The 18,313-nt window shown below is 43.9% G+C and overlaps 1 protein-coding gene across 1 annotated transcript in view; it reads right to left on the bottom strand.

Annotated features, from left to right (window-relative positions):
* LOC309327818 (scavenger receptor cysteine-rich domain-containing protein DMBT1-like) overlaps positions 1–18,313 on the bottom strand; it is a gene marked incomplete at its 3' end in the record, with an annotated part of 38,558 nt that overhangs the window by 16,931 nt on the left and 3,314 nt on the right. Inside the window, exons 2-8 of the mRNA XM_081837339.1 lie at positions 17,348–17,695; positions 15,472–15,819; positions 13,879–14,220; positions 6,969–7,316; positions 4,650–4,955; positions 3,087–3,431; positions 1,517–1,822 (exon numbers count right to left, since the gene is read on the bottom strand). Coding sequence (XP_081693465.1) covers positions 1,517–1,822; positions 3,087–3,431; positions 4,650–4,955; positions 6,969–7,316; positions 13,879–14,220; positions 15,472–15,819; positions 17,348–17,695 — 2,343 coding nt within the window. The remainder of the gene's footprint in view (positions 1–1,516; positions 1,823–3,086; positions 3,432–4,649; positions 4,956–6,968; positions 7,317–13,878; positions 14,221–15,471; positions 15,820–17,347; positions 17,696–18,313) is intronic.

Here is an 18,313-nt window from a genome sequence, read left to right as displayed (position 1 = left end):
ACACAAGGCCTGAAAGAAACAACTAAGAAAACAAACAGGGTAAAAGAGCTGAAAGACCTCATGAGAGGTCTAAGTAAGATGTGGTAGGATTAAGTATGATGCAGGAAGCTGTATGGGATTCAATTGCAGTGCTGGAAATGCAGCAGAAAGAATCAACTTTGAGATTTTGAGGGATCTCAGAAAGTGTGGAGGAGGATATATAGGAGAAGAGCCAAAATAATAAAAGAAATATCAGGCTGGTAAGAAACTGAAGAAGAGGAAGTCAACTTTTCATTGGATAAAGCCTTGATGATCAAATCAAGTTATGCAAAAGCTAAAAGAAACCTACCAGGGGACTGTCTGGTGATATTCAATTCAAGAGAGATGAAAGAAAGGATACTACAGATGAACTATGAAAAAAGATTGTATATTGACAATACAAACATCATAATCTTGAAGGAGATTCCGATCAGATTGCTAAAGAAGAGAAGTAACTATAAGTTCCTGACAGATGCGTTGAGAGAAAATGATATACTGTGCAGGTGGGAATTTCCGGAAGGGATCTCATTTTCATACAAAGGGGGAAAGCATAGATGTAAGGACAAGTCAGTTTTGGAGGGCATATAAAAAAACAACTTGGAGTCAAAACAACTGAGGGAGAAACAGGCCTGGAAGATAGAGGAGATAAACAGGAAGAAGAGAAACAAAAAGACTCATAAAATGTGTGTGTGTGTGTGTGTGTGTGTGTGTGTGTGTGTGTGTAAATTATAAGATTGGAAGATGGATTCAAAACGTTTGACATGGAATGTTAATGGACTGAATAATCAATTAAAAAGAAATAAAATAGAACACGTTTTAATAAAACAAAATTTGGATATAATTTGTCTTCAGGAAATACATGTTGCAAAAAACACAGAAGAGTCTTAATAAACAAAAGATTAGGAAAAGAATTTATAACAACACACACACACACACACACACACACACACAAAAAAGCGGAATGGTAATTTATGTAAATGACAAATACGACCTGCAGCAAAATTTTAAAGATGAAGAGGGAAGAATTGTAGGAATATACACACCAAATGAAAGAAAATCTGAATACTACAAAATATTAGAGGAAAAACTGTTTGATTATATGGATCAGAAAATAATTCTGATGTGGGATACTAATGGGTAGTCTCCCCAGATATGGATAGGACAATAAGGAAATCAGACTCAGAGGAAGGGAGACTACCCGTTACCTTTTTCAGTTTAGTAGAAAACCTTAACTTAATGGATATATGGAGATTTAAGCACAAGGAAGCATTGATGGATAAATGCTCCAGCTGTAGGCTCCTGTTTAGGAGGAACTAATGCCAGTTTTAGAGCTAGCATTTTCTACCTGAGTACCTGCCAAACATTCCTGCCATTCTCTCTCTCAACGATTTTCTGCCACCAGAAGAGTGAATCTAGCCAGGTTTCATCTAGAAATGCTTGCTTTGGATCTTTGGCTCAACACAGGATACACTAAACAAAACCTCTCCTACAACATTACCTGAACACCCCACACTTGCATCCTGGCTGTGATCACATCTGTGCTCTGCCAATGACTTTCTTGGGCATATGGACAGGGACACTTCTTCTCCTGTACAGTTGACTCCCTCCAGCCAGATGGGACCCGATCCTTGGCCAAATAAGGCTCCACCAAATGCTTTGGAGGCCTTTCCACAGCTCAGTTCTCTGCAAACAACATGGGCGTCCTGTAAATCCCAGCCAGCATCACACACAGTCCCCCACTGCTGGTTGCGAAACACCTCAATCCGCCCAGAGCAGCGACTTGAGCCATTCACTAGGCGGATCTCTGATGGGGAAAAAGAGGGTTGTTGTTTTTTGTTTGTTTTTTTGAAAGGCACAGCTGTCATATAACCTTGTTTATAATTTGGGATCTAATGAATGAAATAGAGGGCTTGAGAATTAAGCCACCTACCCTGCCCCCCCCCCCACATTATCCTCCTATATAAACACCATCACCCTTTCCATGATTTATTTAATACAATCGTACCTTGGGTTTAAAATGCAGAATGCCCTCCCATCAGATGTCAAGGAAATATAAAATTGAGTCAAGTTGTTTCCCCCTCACATACTTCTGGCAAAGCAACCAGACCTGGTCCCCAACCTCAAACCTGAAATACGTGGCCTGGAATATAAAACCCCACAAGCAGGAACTCCAGAAGCAGTGCTTCCTGTTCTTCTTATATGTCAATTCAGTTACACACAAACCATTTGGTTTAACCTTCTCTGCTGAGGCTTTTCTATAGTCACTCAAGCTCCAAGCTGCAGTTCTTGGGGACAGGAGCATGACTCCACTTCTCAGCTGCAGCCCAACCCAAAAATTGCCCTTTGTGGCACATTTAACCTTGATGGGTGCCGGGGGGGGGGGGACTGCTATTACACCAAATGAGAGGCTTTTATTCAAGGCCTAGTGTAGTCGGTGGGAGCCATTTTCAACACAGGAATCACAGTGCAGTTGTTGTTTTTTAGTCATTTAGTCGTGCCCGACTCTTCATGACCCCATGGACCAGAGCACGCCAGGCACTCCTGTCCTCCACTGCCTCCCTCAGTTTGCTCAAACTCATGTTGGTAGCTTCGAGAACACTGTCCAACCATTTCATCCTCTGTCATCCCCTTCTCCTTGTGCCCTCAATCCCTCCCCTAATCTTTCAAACACAGCATTTAGTCTTGAGGAAAAACTATTCATTCCATTAGCAGATTTCCCTCCAAGCAAAAACCTATGATGTGGCCTGTATGAGGAAACTCTCCTTTGCAGGGCATATGGCCTGTGTGTCAGTTGTTCCCCACCACTGCATTAAAAAAAACCCTTTAAATTTCAAAGATCCACCCTTTGAAAGTATAAGAGGTACAAGATTAGATTTTGCATCAGACATAAGCACGAAAGGAGAGAGGGATGTGGGAAAAAGGAAAGATGCATTGTGGACTGTATCTCTTCTCCCTTCTCATGACTACCAATACCAATATGCTGCCAACAAAAGAGACAGACTGATTTAACATATACCCAATTTCTATGTCCACAGTATGGCACCCTTTAATGCATTCACACCCATTACCTGAGCACACAGCACCAACATCTTTCCAATAGTCTTCAAAATAGTCTTCAAAATAGTCTTCAAAAATTGCTTCATGGAATATGTCAATTTTTTGACAGTATCTGAGAGCAGCTTCTGTCCCAAAACAGAATGTATCTTTCCACAAGAAGGGGCTATGTCCTCTTCCGAAGTGAGGTCCTTTCTCAGCTGACAAAGCAGGTCCACAGCCAACTTCCCTGCACACTACTTGGGCATCACGCAGATTCCAGGAAACAGAACGCACTGTCCTCCACTGCTGGTTGTGGAGCACCTCAACCCTTCCAGAACAAAAGCTTGAGCCGTTCACCAATCTGGCCTCTGGTGGTTCTAGAATTTTTGAAAGGCACATCTGTTGTTTCTGTGTGATAATCAGGCTCATATAACCAACAGGCTTAAATCTAATTAATGCACGAAAGGATTCATAAACTCAGGGTGCTTAGCCAGGAATTTTGCCTCCAGAAGGTGCCATTGATGCTCTCAGCCCAACAGCCATTTTATTGTCTGGGCTTCTCCCCTGCCCTTTCTCCCTTTCCCAGGCAACCTCCCCTGCAGCCCTGGGGGACCCCTTCACCCCCAAAGTCAAAACAGCAGGCTCACCCATCCCCAGGAGGGAATCACAGGTAAAACTGTCTCTACACATGTGTGAGTGATTGTGTGAAAGAGTGCACACTTGCTGGTTTTTACAGCTCTACTATTGTGTATTGTGTACACTCATTTAATGCAACATGTGAACATCTGTAATATGGTTCAGTGACAGAAGATGTTTCCTTCAGGTGGGACACAAGGCAAAAGAAAGGAGGCAAAGGAAGATATCTAACATGTCTAGGGTGATTCACTCTCATGAAGCCTCCATGTTGTCCAGGGGATTTCAATAAAGTGTGAAGCAACCTCGTGAAGGAAGGTCCCATGAACAAAAAGGCATCACATAAATTAAAGACCCAGGACATACCCAAGGGTATGGGGTTCTTCACAGATTACCCTTAACACTTGTGCACAAACTCTCTATACAAGTACGACTGTGTGAAAGCGTGTCCGTGTATTCATCTTCTAAATATCCATATATTTAAATCTTGTATCTTGCACCAATTTCTTGGCAGAATTGGATATAAAGGTAAAGGTAAAGGGACCCCTGACCATTAGGTCCAGTTGTGGCCTACTCTGGGGTTGTGGCGCTCATCTCGCTTTATTGGCCGAGGGAGCCGGCGTACAGCTTCTGGGTCATGTGGCCAGCATGACTAAGCCGCTTCTGGTGAACCAGAGCAGCGCACAGAAACGCCATTTACCTTCCCGCCAGAGTGGTACCTATTTATCTACTTGCACTTTGACGTGCTTTCAAACTGCTAGGTTGGCAGGAACAGGGTTGGAGCAAAGGGAGCTCATCCCGTCACGGGGATTCGAACCGCCGACCTTCTGATCAGCAAGTCCTAGGCTCTGTGGTTTAACCCACAGCGCCACCCACATCCCAGAATAATTTGAACTTGATAGTTGGGATTTTCCAAACTTCCCCCTACAGAGGATTCACTGACTCCTAAGAGAGAACCTTACCTGAGCACTCCACACTTGCATCCTGGCTGTGGCTGCAGTTGTGCTCTCCCCAGGGACCTCTGGGGCAATCATAGAAGGATGTTTCTTCTCCTGTACAATTAACTTTCTCCAGCCAAATGGGACCAGATGCTTGGCCAAACCAAGATTCACTTTGCACTCTTAAGGCATTTCCACAGCCCATTTCTCCACAAACAACATTGGCATCCTGTAAATCCCAGCCAGTGCCACAAACGGACCCCCACAGCTGGTTGTGAAACACCTCAATCCGTCCAGAGCAGTTACTCGAGCCATTTGTGAGACGAAGCTCTGATGGAACAAAAAAGACTTATAGTAACACATCCAGGGAAGGAACCTACAGAAATGCCTGCATGTCTTGCTGCTAGTAGAGGTAAATTATCATATTAAAATTCATGCAGGTGGAGGGGAAGATCACTTAGGGATTTTAGTCAGTTGTAATGAAAATAGAAACAGAAGCAGCAATTGCAGATATTTGTTGATTCATCCCATGTCCAGAATGGAGATAAATCCAGCAAATACAATCATTATTCTCTGTTGTTGCTTTCAGACCCCAAAAGATGCAGTTGGTGGCATTTGCTCCCCAAATCCATTGTATTTCCTTTGCACTAAAATGAATGAGGTGGGAAAATATAGTGGCAGCATAACTTATGTAATTAATTGCATAATTTTACCACAGTCCACAATGAGAAAAAGGACTTGTCAGAAGACAAACTGCAGGGGAAGGGGCTGCATCCAGCCAGCTTACTCTCCAACATTTCTCAGATGAAAAAAGGGGCATTAGCATATATTAGCCAGTAGCAGCTTGGGACCAGTTTACCTATGAGTATACCTATCTCCCTGCCTGCCGACTGCACACCTCAGATGAGAGTGAGACTGTGCTTTTCATACTGCAGCTCCAGCCCTCTAGAATAAGGGGTCAGCTGAAATCAGAAAAGCACCTAACAATTTGATATTTGGCACCTTTTCAAAAATTTTACTTAAATGGCTTTCCACAATGCACTTGACCCAGTCATTTTAGAGAATAAAAACTGTATAATTTTAGAAATGGTTTCATAGGGTGGTGTAAATAAAGTTTTACTCAGAGTTGACCCACTGAAATTAACGGGCCTAACTCAGTCATCTTAATGTTAGTGGATCTACTCTGAGTAAAATGCAGTAGAATACCACACACAGTCTCCATTTACTGGGTTTGTAACCTTTAATGTTTTGTTTTATCTTATTTTATTAGACACTGCTTCGGTAACTTTTTGTTGTGGAATAGTTTATGAATCTGTAAATTAAAATAAAGAGTTCCAACTTCCCCTAGGTGGACCCTGGGGACAGGTGGGAACAGGGCAGACTCTTTAGGGTCAGGTGGGTGATTGGGTGGAACATGGCAAAATTTAACAGGTCGTGACTGAAGCCTAGAATAATCTGGAAGTTATCGTTACCTTATTTCTTCCCCACAGCAGATAGCATTCTCCACTCCTAGCATGTGGGAATATAATCCAGGGTCCCCCCCCCACTCCCCACTCCCTACCTCCCACTAATCACTTTAACACTCTCATTTCAAACGTTTTGAAAAATGCATTGAATTTGCTATAGCTCATCTAGTGTCACAATTGTATATTGCACTTTACAACACATTCAAAACGTTTTATTTGCAGATGTAGCTGAGCCAAAAAACCAAGCTGAGGGACACCTACAAGTCTGCAAGAAATGATGTCAGAGGTTTTTGCCCAATTCCAGCTCTCTTGCCACCCAACAACCCTTTTCAAATTTGTTTACAGAGCTTGTTGGGAAACTTGCCGAGATTGGTGCCAGGGAAGACCATCACACTATAATGTGTAACATGTTTACTCAGCAGAAAGTCACACTGAGTTCAAAGGTATTTATTCCTATGGAGTGCATTGCAGCCAAGAGAGAATTAGTGCAACAAGAGGAGCCAGGGCTCATATGAAGTGAGAGACCTGCAGCAGTCGTCCTGCTCCTTGCACCAAGGCTCACTTCAGCCAGCCACAAGCCTGACTCCCTGCCTTGCCAGTCCCACTCCTTTTCCCCGCTCAGCTGCATATCCTGGAGCCTCAAATTTCAGTGGCACCCTGTGAGGCCGAAGTCCGCCTCCCCAACTTCTCGCCTTCTATTGGATGTAATAGTGATGGCACCTGCTGCACAGCCCCAGAAGCTCTGTGCCCAGTGCCACCACACCAGTTACGCTTGGGGCAGTTGGTGGGTATGAGTCAGTCCATGACAACAGTGCTGCAAGAACCTTACTTCTTCCCAAGGCTTCTTATTCGAGAGTAATGCAGATAATGAACTTACTTGAGCACACAACCGCAGCAGCATTTCGATCACTGCAGTTCAGTGCCCCCCAAGACCTTGCTGGGCATTGACCGAGAGTTGATTCTGTCCCTGTGCATCGGACATCATCCAGCCATATGGGGCCAGTACCTCTTCCAAATTCTGCATTCCGTAGGGCTGATCTTGCGTCTCCGCAGCCCAACTGCCGGCATACAACTCTGGCATCCTCCATGTCCCAGCCGTGACCACATACAGTGCCCCACTGGCCATGAAGGAGCACTTCAACCCTTCCACTGCAGCGACCTGAGCCTCCCACCAGCCTGATTTCCACTTGGGATGAGTTTGCAGCATCTGAGTCTGAAGCTACACCTGGGTCAAGCAAATGCCAGAGAGTGGGTGAGGAAATGGGATTACAGAAATTCATCCTATGTATAGCCATTCTGAAAGTAGCAACAGGATATAAAAAGTGGGTGAGAAAAAGGGGAGTGACCACCGTGTCGCTGGACCAGACCAACGTCCATGCTTTTTAAAAATTTCCAGCACCATCCAATCAGTCAGTGCTTGAAGCTGGGAGCCCATCCCATCCTCTTTAGTGGAATTTTTAAAAATACTGTTTTGTGAGCTTTTTAGAAGGCTTTTAAGCAGAAAACATGACATAGAAATATATCCATAGCAAACTTAAAAATATAGCCTTTTGCTATATACACTACTCACAGCAGACCAATAGATAAAAACTAAAAAAAACAACAACCCACACCTTTCATCACTACATCACTTAGAACATAGGTAATCATAGTGTCCCCTTCATGGATCACTGCCTTACCGTGGTGAAGGGGCTTGAATAACTCAGAGAAGCTATGAGCTATGCCATGCAGGGCCACCCAAGATGGACAGGTCATAGTGGAGAGTTTTGACCAAACATGATCCACCTGGAGCAGGAACCGGCAAGCCACTCCAGTATCCCTGCCAAGAAAACTCCATGGGCAAAGGCAACAGGCATATAAAAGTTATGACGCTGAAAGATGAGCCCCTCAGGTCGGAAGGCATCCAACATGCTACTGAGGAAGAGTGGAGGACAAGTACAAGTAGATTCAGAGCTGATGAAGCGGCTGGGCCAAAGCCGAAAGGACGCTCAGTTGCGGATATGCCTGGAAGCGAAAGGAAAGTCCAATGCTGTAAAGAAAAAATATTGCATAGGAACCTGGAATGTAAGAACCATGAACCTGGGTAAGTTGGATGGGGTCAAAAATGAGATGGCAAGAATAAATATTGACATCCTGGGCATCAGTGAACTAAAATGGATGGGAATGGGCAAATCAGTTTGGATGACCATCATATCTACTACTGTGGGCAAGAATCCCGTAAAAGAAATGGAGTGGCCCTCATAGTCAACAAAAGAGTGGCAAAAGCTGTACTGGGATGAAATCTCAAAAATGATAGAATGATCTCGATACGAATCCAAGGCAGACCTTTTAACATCACAGTAATCCAAGTTTATGCACCAACCACTGGTGCTGAAGAAACTGAAATTGACCAATTCTATGAAGACTTACAACTCCTTATAGAAATGACACCAAAGAAGGATGTTCTGTTCATTATAGGGGGTTGGAATGCTAAAGTAGGGAGTCAAGAGATAAAAGGAACAACTGGCAAGTTTGGCCTTGGAGATCAAAACGAAGCAGGGCAAAGGCTAATAGAGTTCTGCCAAGAGAACAAGCTGGTCGTCACAAACACTCTTTTCCAACAACACAAGAGACGACTCTACACATGGACATCACCAGATGGGCAGCATCGAAATCAGATTGATTATATTCTCTGCAGCCAAAGATGGAGAAGCTCTATACAGTCAGCAAAAACAAGACCTGGAGCTGACTGTGGCTCAGATCATCAGCTTCTTATAGCAAAATTCAAGCTTAAACTGAAGAAAGTAGGAAAAACAACTGGGCTGGTAAGATACAATCTAAGTCAAATCCCTTATGAATACACAGTGGAAGTGAGGAACAGGTTTAAGAATTTAGATTTGGTGGACAGAGTGCCTGAAGAACTATGGATGGAGGCTCGTAACATTATACAGGAGGCAGCAACTAAAACCATCCCAATGAAAAGGAAATGCAAGAAAGCAAAGTGGCTGTCCAACGAGGCCTTACAAATAGCAAATAGCAGGGGAGAGAAGGCAAGCAAAATGCGAAGGAGATAGTGAAAGATACGGGAAATTGAATGCAGATTTCCAAAAAATAGCAAGGAGAGACAAGAAGGCCTTCTTAAACAAGCAATGCAAGAAAATAGAGGAAAACAATAGAATGGGGAAAACCAGAGATCTGTTCAAGAAAATTGGAGATATGAAAGGAACATTTCGTACAAAGATTACCACAATAAAAGACAGAAGTGGAAAGGACCTAACAGAAGCAGAAGACATCAAGAAGAGGTGGCAAGAATACACAGAGGAACTATACCAGAAAGAAATGAATATCTCGTATACCCCAAGTGGTGTGGTTGCTGACCTTGAGCCAGACATCCTGGAGAGTGAAGTCAAATGGGCCTTAGAAAGCACTGCTAATAACAAGGCCAGTGGAAGTGATGATATTCCAGCTGAACTATTTAAAATTTTAAAAGATGATGCTGTTAAGGTGCTACACTCAATATGCCAGCAAATTTGGAAAACTCAGCAGTGGCCAGAGGATTGGAGAAGATCAGCCTACATCCCAATCCCAAAGAAGGGCAGTGCCAAAGAATGCTCCAACTACCACACAATTGCACTCATTTCACCCCGCTAGCAAGGTTATGCTTAAAATTCTACAAGGCAGGCTTAAGCAGTATGTGGACCGAGAACTCCCAGAAGTGCAAGCTGGATTTTGAAGGGGCAGAAGAACCAGAGACCAAATTGCAAACATGCGCTGGATTATGGAGAAAGCTAGAGAGTTCCAGAAAGGCATCTACTTCTGCTTCATTGACTATGCAAAAGCCTTTGACTGTGTCGACCACAGCAAACTATGGCAAGTTCTTAAAGAAATGGGAGTGCCTGATCACCTCATCTGTCTCCTGAGAAATCTCTACGTGGGACAAGAAGCTACAGTTAGAACTGGATATGGAACAACTGATTGGTTCAAAATTGGGGTTGGCGCCTCCGGCAATGGCGGAATTCCTCTGATCGGGAGGAATTCGCTCCGTGGAAATTAGGGTCTGGCCGCCACGGCGAAGGCGGAGACCCACTAAAATCACAGGTGGGAGAAGCTTTTGCGCCTCCCCTACTCGCGGGGAGACCCGGTTTTGGGGATCCGGACCGACGTGGGGTGTGCAGCGCAGTGCTTCGAATTGATTGCTTTTTTCACGGAGTGAAGCCGCATTGCTGTTGCCGGAGAGCGCTGACTTTTTCCTGTGGACAATTTGATTCTAAACAACTACCCGTGAGTAGAACGGAAAATTGGATTCTTAAACGTCTTAATTTGGCACCGAAACGGGGAGGTTCTAAACAGGAAGTCCGCCTTCCCCTTTTATAAATAGATTGAAGCAAAGAGCTTGTAAGCTAAAGTCTTGGAAAGTCCTCTGTAAAGGATTAAACTTCCATCGGCTAAAATCATTAACCCCCCCCCCCGGAAGCAGGAGAAGAGGGGGGGGATTTTGGATCGTGTAAGCCTGCAGGAGAGAGGGAAGAAAGTCAAATTACCACCGCTCTGAACCTGGAAACGGGCTGCTAGCAAGACCGACGTTTTGGGAAAGTTCATTGTTGTTGACAGCTAGTTAAATAAGAGAAATACATTGTTTCCATTGTCTCCTTCTGCGTTTAAAAAGGAGTAAAAGTAACTGAAAATTGAAACAAATTTTATTGCTTGAACTGTGCCTAAAAGGATTGATACAAATAGAAATTGTTTCCCTCTAGAGGGAGCCTTTGAAGCTGTTATAGGAGTTGATCTGGGGGGATTTCCAGCTGCAAGATAAAAAATTGTGAGAACCAGGGATTGACCTTGGATTGTTTAACAATGTCGACAGAAGAAGCCTTAGTGACTGCATTTTGTAAGATAAGTGATTCATTGGAACAGCTCCTCAAGAAGATGGACATGATGACTATTAAAATTGTCAATTTGGGTCAAAAAGTGACTAATTTTGGACAAAAAGTGAATATTTATACAGAAACTATTCAGGAATCGACACAGGAATCTATTTTGATATGGCAAACTGTGGAGAATGCGAGGGAGAAAGTTGTTGTTGCTGAACCTAAAGTAATACAAGTGGAGAGGGAGAGAGCCCCAGTTTTACAGAGGCAATTTGATGATTATAAGTTGTTGCCTTCTATGAGTGAATTCAGAGAAAGTCAGATTTTGAGGATTGGAGCCCTGCTTGGACTGGAGAAGGAAAATTGGATAGATCCCCTCATGAAGGGATTTACTGACCATTGGGACCTGGACCTGGGTCAGGAGGAGATGGGAGTTGTGGGGACCTTCAGATTTGGAGAAATTTTGAAACACGTCCTGAAATATCTTTTGGATTTTAGTTTTAACTACGGAGATTTGGCTGACCTGTCGAGAAGGAATAAAAACATTGCTAGGTCGGAGCTTCCCTGAGATCTGCTCTTCAGCATCAAAGGAAGGAAATTAAGAACAAGATTAGCAGAAGACAAAGTAAAGTGCATGTATAAATATGAAGAAGACATGCAGAAGGGACTTGGAAAAGAGTTAAGAGCCTCGGACAGAAGATCACCAGGTTGATGGACTATATGGAATTGACGGAAATGACTGGCAGAATCCCAGACCAGGGAGAAGAGACGGTGGAAGAAGATTGGAAAAAGTTTAAAGTTTATTTATAGAAATATTGTAAAATTAATGAGTGTTAGAAAAATGTTGAAATGAAATTATATGGCTTTAGTAGAAATGTTAGAAGGAGTTAAGCATAAATAAGTATTATAGTATTAATGGAAAATAAGGTTAAAATAAGTCAAGATAATTATAAGACAGAAAATAGAGAAAGATGGAAAGAAATTGCTGAAACAATTAATAGAATTGGAATACAAAAAGGGAGGTGAGAGGAGGTCGAGGAAACAAGGGAATGAAGGATAAGACATTGAAATGGTATGATGTATGTTTTTAAACTTTTTGTTCTGTTTTGTTTAGTTTAATGTGTTAATGTTGCGTTGTGTATATTGTAATGTATTGTTTTTTCTTTTTCTTTTTCTTTTTCTCTTTTCTTTTTCTTCTTTCTTTTGTAAGGTTTAAAAGTAATAAATATTATTAAAAAACAAAAAACAAAATTGGGAAAGGAGTACGGCAAGGCTGTATATTGTCTCCCTGCTTATTTAACTTATATGCAGAATTCATCATGCAAAAGGCTGGGCTGGATGAATCCCAAGCCGGAATTAAGATCGCCGGAAGAAATATAAACAACCTCAGATATGCAGATGACACAACCTTGATGGCAGAAAGTGAAGAGGAATTAAAGAACCCTTTAATGAGGGTGAAAGAGGAGAGCGCAAAATATGGTCTGAAGCTCAACATCAAAAAAACCACTGGTCCCATCACCTCCTGGCAAATAGAAGGGGAAGAAATGGAGGCAATGAGAGATTCTACTTTCTTGGTCTCCATGATCACTGCAGATGGTGACAGCAGTCACGAAATTAAGAGATGCCTGCTCCTTGGGAGAAACGCGATGGCAAACCTAGACAGCATATTAAAAAGCAGAGACATCACCTTGCCAACAAAGGTCCGTATAGTTAAAGCCATGGTTTTCCGAGTAGTGATGTCTGGAGGTGAGAGCTGGACCATAAAGAAGGCTGATCGCTGAAGAATTGATGCTTTTGAATTATAGTGCTGGAGGAGACTCTTGAGAGTCCCATGGACTGCAAGAAGATCAAACACATCCATTCTTAAGGAAATCAGCCCTGAGTGGTCACTGGAAGGACAGATCGTGAAGCTGAGGCTCCAATACTTTGGCCACCTCATGAGAAGAGAAGACTCCCTGGAAAAGACCCTGATGTTGGGAAAGATTGAGGGCACAAGGAGAAGGGGACAACAGAGGATGAGATGGTTGGACAGTGTTCTCGAAGCTACAAACATGAGTTTGACCAAACTGCGGGAGGCAGTGGAAGACAGGAGTGGCTGGCGTGCTCTGGTCCATGGGGTCATGAAGAGTCGGACACGACTAAACGACTAAACAACAAGAACAAGAACAACCATAGTGTGTTTAGTTACAGGTTGGATAGCTGTAGTCTTGCCCCAGCAGGTTACAGAAACCCAAGAAATGCTTTCTGCAAGTGCTTCATTCCAGAATGGCAATTCATGGTGGTTCTTCCCTCTTAGATTTATAGCTTCATTATTTGTCAGATCTCTCTTCAACCATATTCCACGAGAACTTTCCCCTTTGGGAGTTTTGCCTGCAGTCTTGCTGGCTCCCTGTTTCCCCTAAAATGCCATATAGGTGCCAACTCCAGGGGTGGGTTGGGGTGGGAGGCTGGGCACCCACAAAGTCAATGAGCAAAGCCGGAGAGGGGCAGCCATCCAGCCTCTGCAGCGACGCCTCCGAGACAAGTCTTTCAGCTCTGCCCTCCATCGCCAGTCAGCGAGTCACCCTTTTCCAGGAGGGGGGTGGCCTCAGATGCGGAGGCATCTGAGCCCCTCCCCACGAAAAAGGGTACCTTGCTGGTGGCAGAGACGATAAAACATTGCGAGTCTTGCATGTGACATTACACACACAACATGCAGGCATGTTGCGGCGGTGAGCACCCATGATCCTGAGGGCAAGATGGCAGCCCTGCCATAAAGGACAATTCTGTGCCCTCAGTCTCTTCCCCCTCGATATGTCTCCAAGTCATGTGATTTTGTATGATTTTTGACAACAATTATGGTCTGTGTTGTGAGAACAGGAACAGGTCTGCCAAAGCATTGGCTATGGCTGCCTTCAGGGACTGGGAAAGTGCAGATCAAGCCTTAGTTTATGAACTTACCTGAACACACAAGAACAGCATATTGACACGGGTTTAAGATTTTTGAAAGCCTTCCTTGGCACTGATGGATGGCTGATTCTGTTCCTGCGCAAATGCTGTCTCTTAGTGTGATAAAGTCAGCTCTTTTTCTCCATCGTTCCTCCTTTGTAGCGAGGATTACATCTCCACAGTCTAGCTGTTGGCATATAGCACTGGCTTTCTCAATATTCATGCCATCGTCACAAACAATGTTCCATTGACCATTAAGGAAAATTTCAACCTTTCCACTGCAGCAACTTTGACCTTCCACCAGCCTGATTTCCACGGGGCCTAAACCTGCAATATCTGTTGAACGCTTCAGACCTGGGTGAAGCAAATTCAGGATAGTGGGTAAGAGGAGTGGTAAGTTGTCCTTTGTGCAATTATGTTGAAAGTAGCATCAGGATAGAAAAAGTGGATAGCTTAAAAGGGCATAACTACTAGCTTGCTGGGTAAGATCAGCCAGATAAGACCACCCATAGCCTCTAGATGCCATTAGCTGCTCACAAGCCCCACATAGCAGTGGTGACCATCCTATATTCTTTGTCTTAAATGCCCAGTATCCTGCCTCTGACTGTGGAGGTTCCAATGAGCTATCCTGGCTGAAGTCTGTTGGTGGAGCCATTCCTCCATGCTAATGTACCTGCAGGACTGAGTGGGAGAAAAAGAAGTCAAACTGTTTGAAGGTCTTTCATGTGCCAAAGAACCATATTTATCACTGGTGAAGCTTGGTAATTTTGGACCATGGACATACATCTGCCCACCCTTCTGCAATCAGTTGTGAATCACACAGTGTTTCTCTCCACTGACCCACCCCGCCCCTGCTATTCCATGCTCTACACCTGCTTCTACATTCCTGATATGCGAGAAGAACAAAACAAGCAAATGGCAGTTTTCCAACCCTGATTGGGTTGACAGTGCTTCCAGATGACTTGTTTATTGAGCAGTGATGCTGATTGGTTTGAGGGAAAGCTGGATGACATCTCAAACTACCCAGTGCATTCTTCCATTATTCTCCTTATGACAAAAAGTCTGATCCTTTGGTGGCGGCGGCGGGGGGGGGGGTTGTAGCACAACCTCTCCCACTCAGATTTAATTTCACAGCCTGAATTTGCCAGTATGCAGTTGAATCCAACCTGAAAAACCCAGGAACTGTCTGGCGGAGGCCGAAGTTTACTTTTTCTGCCAATAAGCATGTTTATTTTGGAATAAGCACCATTTTGGAATCAGTATGTGTGAAAATATATTTTAAAGAAATAATAAAATAAGCATCTGTTACCTTGTTTCAAGACATTTGGATGATTTCCTGACATATGTACACATACACATGGAATTTTTATTCTGTTTTGACTTGTTATGGGTTTTTTATCTTTTAAAGTATTCTAGGGTCTAACTTTCCCTATTATTATGCTTTATTATTACTAATGTTGGGTTTTTCCTTTCGTTTTTCAGAATTGTAATCTGCTTTGAGATGCCTTCTTAGCCATGAAGAGCAGGCTGTAAATATTTGAAATAAATCCTGATAATGTGAAAACCAACAAACATGTAGGATCAATTCATAGTTTATGAACTCACCTGAGCACACAACACCTGCATCCTGCTCATGTCTGCAGTCATGTTCTCCCCATGGCATTTTGGGGCATTGACCGAGAGTTGATTCTGTCCCTGTGCATCTGACATCATCCAGCCAGATGGGGCCAGTGCCTCTTCCAAATTCTGCATTCTGTAGGGCTGATCTTGCATCTCCGCAGCCCAGCTGCCGGCATACAACTCTGGCATCCTCAAGGTCCCAGTAGTGACTGCATACTGTGCCCCACTGGCCATCATGCAGCAATTCAACTCTTCCCCTGCAGTGATTTGAACCATTCACCAGCCTGATTTCCACTCGACTTGAGTCTTCAGCATCTGAATCTAACGTCATGCCTGAGGAAAGGAAATTCCAGAGAGAGAGGTAGCACATGAGACAAGATGTAGTTCTCTTCTGCATGATCATTTTGAAAGCAGGACAGTGGATAAGATAAAGGGACAAGCCATAAGGCTAAAAATAGTCCTGCTTCCTGTGAGGCAGGCTTTTTGCTTTGAGAATTCAGGCAGATTGAAGGGGAGACTTGGAAAAGTGGAAGAGAGGCTAGGGGAAAAGCAGTAATTTTTTTTATATTTGATTTAAGGGAGTTAAAAAAAATATGAATCAAAATAGAGATGCAATATGTACTTTCCCTTGTTTTTTGTTTGTTTTGTAACACAAGAAAATCTTTAATGTAAACTAATTTAAAAAAAGAAAACATCAACCCTGGGGCTATGTTTGACTGTTCTTGGGGTTAATTCCATACTGAAGAACTACAGTTTCTCCAAATTTAATGCTCAGAAGTGTAAAAACAAAAGTTATGACCAAAAGAGTGAATGGGAGTGAATGGCAGTTCTGAAGATTTGAAGTTCAGAATCTGAATTTGGATTGCCAAGCCTAGACTCTAACCGCATCAGTGGGCAGGGCTTGCACAGTGCTTGTATTTATTTACCACTTCAGAGAGCCAGCTGTTCCCTCATTCTCCTTTTACCTGTCAACAATACTTTCAAAAGAAAAAAAGATCACCATCTAGAAAGTAGCTAGTAAATTAACCTTGAGAAGACTCGGTCACATCTGGGATTGACAATTTTATTACTGGTCTCTGATTTGGGGTTTTAAAAGCAATTGTGTGGACAGGCGGAGTCCCCAGATCCCGAGTGGTCCCCCCCGTCATGTGGAATAACGACTCTAAACAACGTGCTATGGGATTAAATTGGCCACAACTTTATTAAATTTCAAATGTGGGTAGACCTTGGCTCAGGCATTGGGCGTTGACCTAGGGAGCATCAGGGTTATCCAGTGGGGGGGGGATGGGCTGGCTCTGGAGAACATATGTTCAAGCAGAGATAGCCGCCCCCGTTACGCCGCCGCCGCAGGGGAGAGCAATGACGACCTTTCGGCGTACGGTCAAAGCCTCCCTTCAGAAACCCCTTTAACGGGGAACCCTGGTATCGCCGCCGCAAAGAGGAAGATGTGAGGATTAACAATTAAGATCCACCCTCTATTGTGTGGGCAGGTAATCCCTCCCCCTACCTGGCCTGGTTTCCCTGGCAACGCTTCCCCCAGGTGGGATTGGACAACTCACTGGGGTAGGTGGGGACCTCCAGGTATCCCACCTGAGGGAAGGCAAAGCCTATGCTGATGGGACCACTCCAGATCCAGGGCTGCACGCGTCCACGCAAAGGGCGCCCCCCGTTTTAAGTGGGGAGCGGTCATTGGTCATGTAGGCTTTGCGAGGTAATTATGCTTCTTTGCGTGGTAATTATGCATATCAGGCTGGCCTAAAAGGCACAGGATTCATTCAGGATACATTTTCTGGTCAACTCTAATGTACATGATAATGTAAAAAGCAAACAAAACAGGGCTTGACATAAGTGATCAACTTACCTGAGCAGACAACACCGGCATCTTCCTCATGTGTGCAGTCATGCTCTCCCCAGTTGCTTGCAGGACACAGACTGAGTTCTGATTCTGCCCCTGAGCATCGGACCTCATCCAGCCAGATGGGTCCAGTTCCTCCCCAAAATTGTGCTTCAAGTGTGGCTGATATTGCAGGTCCACATCTTAGCTGTTGGCACACAACTGTGGCTTCCTCGATGCCCCAATCGTCATCACAAATGGTGCCCCATTGGCCATTATGGACAAATTCAACCATTCCATTGCAATGACTTGTACCGTTCACCAGCCTAATCTCCAGCTGTCCCGCTTCTGCAATAGATGAGTCCAGCACCACACCTGGGCAAACCCAAGTTCAGAGAACCAGTTAGCAAGTCAGATGAGATTTCTCCCCACCTATAACAATTTTTAAAATAGCACCAGGAAAGAAAAAATGGAGGATAAAAGGCTGTGACTGTTGGCTATTTGCAGATTAGTTGCGCTGCAAAGAGCTTGCTGGGGAGACCACACATTACAAGGAACTCAAAATAACTTTAGCTAGGTTTTAATAACAAAAACAAAATTATACATTATACATTATAATATATCAATAAGCATGACCCAATCACCAGGGTACTGAGAGAGCTAGGTGCTGCTCTTTATATACTATACCCATTTGCTGACACAGCTTAATTAACACAACTTAAAGGCACCTGCTGGACGTGGGTGGCACTGTGGGTTAAACCACAGAGCCTAGGACCTGCCAATCAGAAGGTCGGCGGTTCGAATCCCCGTGACGGGGTGAGCTCCCATTGCTTGGTCCCTGCTCCTGCCCACCTAGCAGTTCGAAAGCACATCAAAGTGCAAGTAGATAAATAGGTACTACTCCAGCGGGAAGGTAAACGGTGCTTCCGTGCGCTGCTCTGGTTCGCCAGAAGCGGCTTAGTCATGCTGGCCACATGACCCAGAAGCTGTATC

The sequence above is a fragment of the Podarcis erhardii genome (assembly GCF_964252035.2).
Source record: "Podarcis erhardii genome assembly, chromosome: 13".
Lineage (NCBI taxonomy): Eukaryota > Metazoa > Chordata > Lepidosauria > Squamata > Lacertidae > Podarcis > Podarcis erhardii.
Note: the sequence above shows the minus strand (reverse complement) of the source record. Positions and strands in the feature narration are given on the sequence as shown.